At 43.1% G+C, this 10,062-nt stretch overlaps 1 protein-coding gene across 2 annotated transcripts in view; it reads left to right on the top strand.

Moving 5' to 3' along the window:
* Positions 1 to 974: 974 nt before the first annotated feature.
* The window catches only part of LOC134341021 (uncharacterized), a 73,449-nt gene continuing 64,361 nt past the window's right edge, over positions 975 to 10,062 (top strand). For both annotated transcript variants that reach the window (XM_063038740.1, XM_063038739.1), the window contains exon 1: positions 975 to 1,106. In XM_063038740.1, the coding sequence (XP_062894810.1) occupies positions 1,053 to 1,106 (54 nt within the window). In that variant the 5' untranslated portion in view covers positions 975 to 1,052. The remainder of the gene's footprint in view (positions 1,107 to 10,062) is intronic.

The following is a 10,062-nucleotide window of genomic DNA, read 5'->3' as shown; positions in this document are numbered from 1 at the left end:
TATGCACAGATAACATGGAGTGGTGGGCCAAAGGGGCCTTTTTCTGTGATCTAGGAGCAAGCATAAATAATATCACAAATGCAACTTCGTTTATTAAGGTGTCAACAGCCATTCTAATTAGAATCAGGTTTATTATCACTGACATATTTCATGAAATTTCTTGTTTTGTGACAACAGTGCAGTGCAAGACATAAAAATTGTTTTTAAGTTACAAATAATATAAAGCAAGAGGAATAGTGTAATGTGGTAGTGTGCATGGTTTCATGGGCTATTCAGAGATCTGGTGATGGAAAGGAAGAAGCTGTTGCTAAGATGTTAATTGTGGGACTTCAGGCTCCTGTACCGCCTCCCTGGATGTTGGTAGGACCTGTCTTGGATGGTGTGGGTCCTTAATGTGGATGCTGCCACTGGAGCACTGTCAAAATGTCCAACTAGAAATTAGTTAAGAAAATTTTAGGACCAATGATACATAGTTCTAATGCAAGGTTTTTAAGTAACTTCTCAAAGGAGGAGAGACAGACAGGAAGAGATCAAAGAAGTGATGGTTCAATGGGGCTTAAATTAAGGGAAGCTGAGTTTTTCTGGAGTGTGGAGAATGGGAGGACAACAAATAGTACGTTGGATTGTTCAGATCTAATGTAACGAATGCACATATAAAGGCAGAGTTGGGGGATAATACAAAGGACAATCTTGGTGATCCAGTGGTATTGTGTTCCTCTCAGTATGTCATGTTGACTTTGAGGACATAGTCCTTTCTTCCATAATCATATAATCAGTGAACCGATGCTCTTTGTCTTTGCTCTCAGCCTTTGAACATTTTCCAGACTGATTCAAAAACGGAGTTGTTTGCATTAGCGCTGTCCAAGGGTGATTGCAAGGGCACTGACAGGCAGTTAAAGATTACACAGAGTCTCTAAATCAGGCCAAGTAAGCTCATTAGTGGTCTTATGAAAATCTTGCTGAGATTCATCAGACTACCCCATCCACTCCACGAAGCACTCGGCTGGGAAAATCACTTCAGGAGGAAAAAGATTGCACAAAAAGGATAGAAAATGCTGGGGACCCTGATGACAATGTTGTTCCTTATCAGCAGAGCAGTTGGACAGGTGAGCCTGACAGGAAGATTCTAACAGCATAAGTAACAATTGCGGTGCAAACAAATATCATTATATTAATATGATTTGTTTCAAAGAAATTATTGTCCTCTTTCTCCAAATACACTCTTAACTCCTCCCTACAACCCAATTAATTAAATGTATTGTCGTGTTCAGCCTTACTGACTGATAAGGCCTTAGTTTAATTGTGAACCAATGCTGTATGAGGTGATCTCAGCCAAGTTAACATGGATTACAAGATATATTGGGGTCAATGGATAACCTGTTGTGACTCACACTTTGTATTGTTGTCCTGTGACTTCTGAAAATTGTGAATGCAGACTTCAAATTGTAGGTGGCGTCAGGTGTGAATGTAATGGTGTTTCAATGAATTGCTCAGGACTTAGAAGGATCTTTATATTCAATTCCTATTGTACACATCATCTAGAAATCTCTGAATCTTGCCCATACCAAAGTCAACTGGTCAAGAGCTGACACAAAAGGACGCAGTAATAAATACATCAGACCCATGACTGTGATGAGAGACAGGTAGCTGGGTGACTGTCAGGAGAGGGAAGGGGAATAGGCAGAATGAGCAGAGCACCCCTGTGGCCGTTCCCAGCAATAATAAGTACACCGTTTTTGATACTGTTGATGAGGACGACCTACCAGGGACAAGTTGCAGTGGTTGCGTCTCTGGCACCGAGACTGGACCCTCAGCTCAGAAGCGAAGGAGGGAAAAGAGGAGAGCAGTAGTGATAGAGGATTTGATAGTAAGGGGGACAGATAAGAGGTTCTGTGGGAGAGATCATGAGTCTCAGATGGTCTGTTGCCTCCCTGGTGCCAAGGTCCGCGATATCTCGGATCGAGTTCTCAGTATTCTCAAGAGGGAGGGTGAGCAGCCAGATGTCGAGGTCCGTGTAGGGACCAATGACGTGGGTAGGAAGAGTGAGGAGGTCCGGAAAGGTGAGTTTAAGGAGTTAGGCACCAAGTTAAAGGACAGGACCTCCAGGATAGCAATCTCAGGATTGCTACCAGTGCCATGTGCAGGCGGGTTTAGAAATAGTAAGATAGTGCAGATCAACACGTGGCTGAAGACATGGTGCAGGAGGGAGGGCTTCAGATTTATAGATAATTAGGCAGTTTTCCAGGGAAGGTGGGACCTGTTCCGGCGGGACGGTTTACATCTGAACTGGAGGGGGACAAATATCCTTGCAGGTAGGTTTGCTAGAGAGGCTCCAGTGGAATTAAACTAGATACAAGGGGGGAGAGGAACCAGAGTGTAGGAACAGATGTAGGGGAGAAGGAAAAAAAAGAAAATCGTAAAGTTGTTTGCACTATTAGTGATAAACAGAGAGTAAGAGGTGGAAAATTTCTTAAATGCATTTATTTTAATGCGAGGAGCATTATAAGAAAGGTGGATGAGCTTAAAGCAAGGATTGATACCTGGAAGTATGATGTTGTAGCTATTAGTAAAACATGGTTGCAGGAGGGGTGTGATTGGCAACTAAATATTCCTGGATTTCGTTGCTTCAGGTGTGATAGAATCGGAGGGACAAGAGGGAGAGGTGTTGCATTGTTTGTCAGAGAAAATATTACAGCGGTGCTCTGGCAGGATAGATTAGAGGGCTCGTCTAGAGAGGCTATTTGGGTGGAATTGAGGAATAAGAAAGGTGTAGTAACACTTAGAGGGGTGTATTATAGACCACCAAATGAGGAGCAAAAATTGGAGGAGCAAATTTATAAGGAGATAGCAGATATTTGTAGTAATCACAAGGTTGTGATTGTGGGAGATTTTAATTTTCCACACATAGACTGGGAAGCCCATACTGTAAAAGGGCTGGATGGTTTGGAGTTTGTAAAATGTGTGCAAGATAGGTTTTTGCAGCAATACATAGAGGTACCAACTAGAGAAGGGGCAGTGTTGGATCTCCTGTTAGGGAATGAGATAGGTCAGGTGACGGAGGTATGTGTTGGGGAGCACTTCGGGTCCAGTGATCACAATGCCATTAGTTTCAATATAATTATGGAGAAGGATAGGTCTGGACCCAGGGTTGAGATTTTTAATTGGAGAAAGACTAACTTTGAGGAGATGCGAAAGAATTTAGAAGGAGTGGATTGGGACAATTTGTTTCATGGGAAGGATGTAATAGAGAAATGGAGATCATTTAAAGGTGAAATTCTGAGGGTACAGAATCTTTATGTTCCTGTTAGGTTGAAAGGAAAGGTGAAAAGTTTGAGAGAGCCATGGTTTTCAAGGGATATTGGAAACTTGGTTCGGAAAAAGAGAGGATCTACAATAAATATAGGCAGCATGCAGTAAATGAGGTGCTCGAGGAATATAAAGAATGTAAAAAGAATCTTAAGAAAGAAATTAGAAAAGCCAAAAGAAGGTGAAAATAAATCCAAAGGATTTCTGCAGTTATATTAGTAGCAAAAGGATAGTGATAATTTAGTGATAAAGTGGTGGGTAAAAGGATAAAATTGGTCCCTTAGAGAATCAGAGTGGACAGCTATGTGTGGAGCCAAAAGAGATGGGGGAGATTTTGAACAATTTCTTTTCTTCGGTATTCACGAAGGAGAAGGATATTGAATTGTGTAAGATAAGGGAAACAGGTAGGGAAGTTATGGAAACTATGATGATTAAAGAAGAGGAAGTACTAGCGCTTTTAAGGAATATAAAAGTGGATAAGTCTCCGGGTCCTGACAGGATATTCCCTAGGACCTTGAGGGAAGTTAGTGTGGAAATAGCAGGGGCTCTGACAGAAATCGTTCAAATGTCATTAGAAACAATGATGGTGCCGGAGGATTGGCGTATTGCTCATGTTGTTCCATTGAGAGTTGGTGAGAGTAAGCGTTCAGCACGGACTAGAAGGGCCGAGATGGCCTGTTTCTGTGCTGTAATTGTTATATGGTTATATCGTTATATGGAGAGGCAATCGGTCCCACACCTTTAGCTTGGCTCATGCTCACAAGCACCTCTAAGTCATGATCTTGTTGAGGCCACTTTGCATTTTGCATTGTACACCACACCAGAAAGACTATACTTTGGTGGATGGACACAGGAGGAGAAAGACCATACTGCCACATTGACAGTTAGAATCTTGTCTGATACTGTGGCTGTTGACAAATCAGAATAATCAATCTCTAGGTATTAATTTACAACAGGTCGGTCTCGCGGTAAAAGTCGTAGAGTCATAGAGCACTACAGCACCAAAACAAGCCATTCAGCCCATCTATTCCATGCGATCTGTTATTCTGCCTATTCCCATTGACTGCACCTGGACCACAGCCCTCCACACCCCTCCTATCCATGTACCTATCCACACTTAAGTTTGGAAATCAAAGCCAGATCCACCACTTCCACTGACAGCTTGTTCCACAATTGCAACAACCTTTGAGTGAAGAAGTTCCCCCTTAAGGTCCCCTTAAATATTTCATCTTTTACCCTTAACCTGTGACCTCTAGTTCCAGTCTTCAGTAGTTGCTGAGCCTCTGCCAATGATCTTTGCATCATCAATGAGGACAGGAGAGGTTCTGGAGGATTGGAGGGTTGCGGATGTTGTTCCCTTATTCAAGAAAGGGAGTAGGGATAGCCCAGGAAATTATAGACCATTGAGTCTCACTTCAGTGTTTGGTAAGTTGATGGAGAAGATCCTGAAACACAGGATTTATGAACATTTGGAGAGGCATAATATGATTAGGAATAGTCAGCATGGCTTTGTCAAAGGCAATTTTTTGAGGATGTGACTAAACACATCGATGAAGGTAGAGCCGTAGATGTAGTGTATATGGATTTCAGCAAGGCATTTGATAAGGTAACCCATGCAAGGCTTATTGAGAAAGTAAGGAGGCATGGGATCCAAGGGGACATTGCATTGTGGATCCAGAACTGGCTTGCTCACAGAAAGGCAAAGAGTGGTTGTAGACGGGTCATATTCTGCATGGAGGTCGGACACCAGTGGTGTGCCTCAGTGATCTGTTCTGGGACCCCTCCTCTTTGTGATTTTTATAAATGATGTGGATGAGGAAGTGTAGGGATGGGTTAGTAAATTTGCTGATGACACAAAGGTTGGGGGTGTTGTGGATAGTGTGGAGAGCTGTCAAAGGTTACAGCGGGACATTGATAGGATGCAAAACTGGGCTGAGAAGTGGCAGATGGAATTCAACCCAGATAAGTGTGAGGTGGTTCATTTTAGTAGGTCAAATATGATGGCAGAATACAACATTAATGGCATTAATACAGCATTCTTGGCAGTCTGGAGGATCAGAGGGATCTTGGGGTCCGAGTCCATAGGACGCTCAAAACAGCTGCGCAGGTTGACTCTCTGGTTAAGAAGGCATACAGTGCATTGGCCTTCATCAATCATGGGATTAAGTTTAAGAGCCGAGAGGTAATGTTGCTGCTATATACGACCCTGGTCAGACCCCACTTGGAGTACTGTGCTCAATTCTGGTCACCTCACTACAGGAAGGATGTGGAAACCATAGAAAGGGTGCAGAAGAGATTTACAAGGATGTTGGCTGGAGTGGGGAGCATGCCTTATGAAAACAGGTTGAGTGAACTCGGCCTTTTCTCCTTGGAGCAACGGAGGATGACAGGTGACCTGATAGAGGTGTACAAGATAATGAGAGGCATTGATTGTGTGGATAGTCAGAGGCTTTTTCCCAGGGCTGGAATGGCTAGCATGAGAGTTTTAAGGTGCTTGGAAGTAGGTACAGAGGAGATGTCAGGGGTAAGTTTTTTTACTCAGAGAGTGGTGAGTGTGTGGAATGGGCTGCCGGCGATGGTGATGGAGGTGGATAGAATAGGGTCTGTTAAGAGACTCCTGGATAGGTACATGGAGCTTAGGAAATAGAGGGCTATGGGTAACCCTAGGTATTTCTAAGGTAAGGAAATGTTTAGCACAGCTTTGTGGGTTGAAGGGCCTGTATTGTGCTGCATGTTTTCTATGTTTCTATGAAAAAGACTTGCTTGTATTTACTCTATCTAGAACCACTACCACTATCAAATCTCACCTAATTCTCCTATGCTCCAGGGAATAAATTTGTAACTTAATCAGCTTTCCCTGTAACTCAAGTCCTTAAGTCCTGACAATTTAATTGTAATTTTTCTCTGTATTCTTTCAATCTTAATGATATCTTTCCGTCGGTTGTTTATCTACCGTGTGTCCACATAGGTTCAAGTCAGCTATTCCTAACCACAAGGGTATACTTATCACTTCCCATGTTTCCAATTACTCATACACTGTGTCACAAAACACTCTTTGATATATTGACAATTGACCTATTATCTTTGAGTATTCTTCAGACAATTTAGACTTGAGATTCAAAAGAATTTGCAGGTATGCTTCAACCTCCTATTTCCCAAGGTTTAAACATAAGATATGGAAATTTTCCTTTAAGTGTGTTTTGAAGTTTAGGCCAGTAGAGGTATAGGGTACCTCACATAAAATAGTGGGGCTCATTAGATCATTATGGAATCTAAAAGAAAACTTTGTCTCAGTAATAATAATTGTGGCACCACCAAAAATCAGGGCAGATAATTAAACACTTAGTAAAATAGTTTCAGTAACAGCTTAAAGTGTTTTCAATTATCACCAGGCTGAGGTAACAGATTTATTAGAGCTGGTGAATACGTTAGCCCAGCATGAATGAGCACATTCAAAAATAGAGCCACAGTTATTTTATACCAGCTTATCTCACCTCTTTTTTTTTATTAACAATCAACTTTATTCACTATATATCAATTTACATGTGTTAGGAATTTGCTGTGGTGATGATTTCATGTGCAATGATTTACCTTTCTGGACTGTGTAGGGGATTGCACCCACTTATTTAAGCGGGACGATGTCCCAGATCTGCTTTGATTAGCACTGCATACCCGAATCACTGGAATTGTTAGGCAGAACTTATTTTACCTTTCCATCTGATTGAAAGCACTTCTAAAAGTATGATATTCCTACAGTGCTGCTCTGAAACTTCCACACAGCCAATCTACTGAAGATTTAGAATGAGGCTTCTTCTTCCAGCCTTCAGAGTGCTGGCGTCTCAGCTGAACAAGCATAGTGGTTAGCATGATGCTACTGCAGCTCAGGGTGCCAGAGTTTTATTCCAAAGTCATCTGTAAGGAGTCTATACGTTCTCCCTGTGGAGTGCATGGGTTTCTTCTGGGTGTGCTGGTTTTCTCCCACAGTCCAAAGACCTACCAATTGATAGGTTAATTGGTCATTGCAAATTGTCCCATAATTAGGCTAGGATTTGTTGGGGGCTGCTGGCGGTGCGGCTCAAAGGGCTGGAAGGGCCTACTCCACACTGTATCACTAAATAAAATAAGAGGGCAAACAAAATGTCTAGCCCTGTCTGAGCATGAATACATCATTAACAGGCAAATTTGCTCTTTTGATTGCTGTAGATTTTTAACATATTTAAGACAGTATGTCAGACGTCCCACCCTGCAAAAGCTCATTTCAGGGAGGTAGCACCATCAATTTGCGGGAGACTTCCGGGAGCGGTGGGATGTCTGCAATAGAGTAGCTCCTTAGCAGCCAGCCAGCTAGTTTAAATAACGTTAGCTATGCTAATGAACAAATGACACCTGTTAAACTCACCTCAACATGTCTTTTACAGCCTTAACCCACCATGGGCAATAGAAAAGTCACTGTTGCAAACAGCACAGCGAGCAACACTGTCATTATTTTGACCCCTATTAGGCAGGGGTAGTCTGGGGTGAAGAGCGTTTTATATTTTCTTTTTTTGGAACACTCTGCCATGGCGTGCGCGTACACTCTCTCTCTCTCTCTCTCTCTCTCTCGTGGTCGTTCGCACACTCGCTCTCTCTCGTGGTCTCTCTCACTTGCTCGCTCTCAAAAAATTTGATTTGCGGGCATCAGGGAGCAACTATTAATATGCGGGAGACTCCCGGAACTTCCAGGAGAGGTGGGATGTCTGGTATGTAGAAACACGGAAAAGCTTACAGCACAATACAGGCCCTTCGGCCCACAATGATAGAAACATAGAAACATAGAAACATAGAAAATAGGTGCAGGAGTAGGCCATTCGGCCCTTCGAGCCTGCACCGCCATTTATTATGATCATGGCTGATCATCCAACTCAGAACCCAGCCTTCCCTCCATACCCCCTGACCCCTGTAGCCACAAGGGCCATATCTAACTTCCTTTTAAACATAGCTAATGAACTGGCCTCAACAGTTTGCTGTGGCAGAGAATTCCACAGATTCACCACTCTCTGTGTGAAGAAGTTTTTCCTAACCTCGGTCCTAAAAGGCTTCCCCTCTATCCTCAAACTGTGACCCCTCGTTCTAGACCTCCCCAACATCGGGAACAATCTTCCCGCATCTAGCCTGTCCAATCCCTTTAGGATCTTATACGTTTCAATCAGATCCCCCCTCAATCTTCTAAATTCCAACGAGTACAAGCCCAGTTCATCCAGTCTTTCTTCATATGAAAGACCTGCCATCCCAGGAATCAATCTGGTGAACCTTCTTTGTACTCCCTCTATGGCAAAGATGTCTTTCCTCAGATTAGGGGACCAAAACTGCACACAATACTCCAGGTGTGGTCTCACCAAGGCCTTGTACAACTGCAGTAGTACCTCCCTGCTCCTGTACTCGAATCCTCTCGCTATAAATGCCAGCATACCGTTCGCCTTTTTCACCGCCTGCTGTACCTGCATGCCCACTTTCAATGACTGGTGTATAATGACACCCAGGTCTCGTTGCACCTCCCCTTTTCCTAATCGGCCACCATTCAGATAATAATCTGTTTTCCTATTTTTGCCACCAAAGTGGATAACTTCACATTTATCCACATTAAATTGCATCTGCCATGAGTTTGCCCACTCACCCAACCTATCCAAGTCACCCTGCATCCTCTTAGCATCCTCCTCACTGCTAACACTGCCACCCAGCTTCGTGTCATCCGCAAACTTGGAGATGCTGCATTTAATTCCCTCATCCAAGTCATTAATATATATTGTAAACAACTGGGGTCCCAGCACTGAGCCTTGCGGTACCCCACTAGTCACTGCCTGCCATTCTGAAAAGGTCCCGTTTATTCCCACTCTTTGCTTCCTGTCTGCTAACCAATTCTCCACCCACACCAAAACCTTACCCCCAATACCGTGTGCTTTAAGTTTGCACACTAATCTCCTGTGTGGGACCTTGTCAAAAGCCTTTTGAAAATCCAAATATACCACATCCACTGGTTCTCCCCTATCCACTCTACTAGTTACATCCTCAAAAAATTCTATGAGATTCGTCAGACATGATTTTCCTTTCACAAATCCATGCTGACTTTGTCCGATCATTTCACCGCTTTCCAAATGTGCTGTTATCACATCCTTGATAACTGACTCCAGCAGTTTCCCCGAACACATCCTTACTTTAGAAATTACCTAGGGTTACCCATAGCCCTCTATTTTCTAAGCTCCATGTACCTATCCAGGAGTCTCTTATCGTATCCGCCTCCACCACCGTCGCCAGTAGCCCATTCCACACACTCACCACACTCTGCTTAAAAAAGCTTACCCCTGACATCTCCTCTGTACCTACTTCCAAGCACCTTAAAACTGTGCCCTCTCGTGTTAGCCATTTCAGCCCTGGGAAAAAGCCTCTGACTATCCACACGATCAATGCTTTAAAAGATGTATTAAGGGGAAGGATATAAGCAATATCAGGAGAACGTAAGCAGTCAATGAATGTACAGAAGGATCTTGGGGTCCAAGTTTGTAGCTCCCTGAAAATGGTCGCACAAGAACACGGAGTGGGAAAGATGACATACCATGTACTTCATTGGTTTGGTCATTGAGTATGAGAGCAAGGAAGTTATGTCGCAGCCCAGTGAGACGGCGGCAGGAATTGAACCCTAATCTTACAGCTAGCACTATAAGGCATTACAATAATCACTATACTACTCTCCTGCCAAGGATAGAGATGTCAAATTATAGA

Source organism: Mobula hypostoma, chromosome X2 (assembly GCF_963921235.1).
Source record: "Mobula hypostoma chromosome X2, sMobHyp1.1, whole genome shotgun sequence".
In the NCBI taxonomy this organism is placed as follows: domain Eukaryota; kingdom Metazoa; phylum Chordata; class Chondrichthyes; order Myliobatiformes; family Myliobatidae; genus Mobula; species Mobula hypostoma.
The sequence above is the reverse complement of the archived record's forward strand: the minus strand, read 5'-3'. Positions and strand labels throughout refer to the sequence as shown.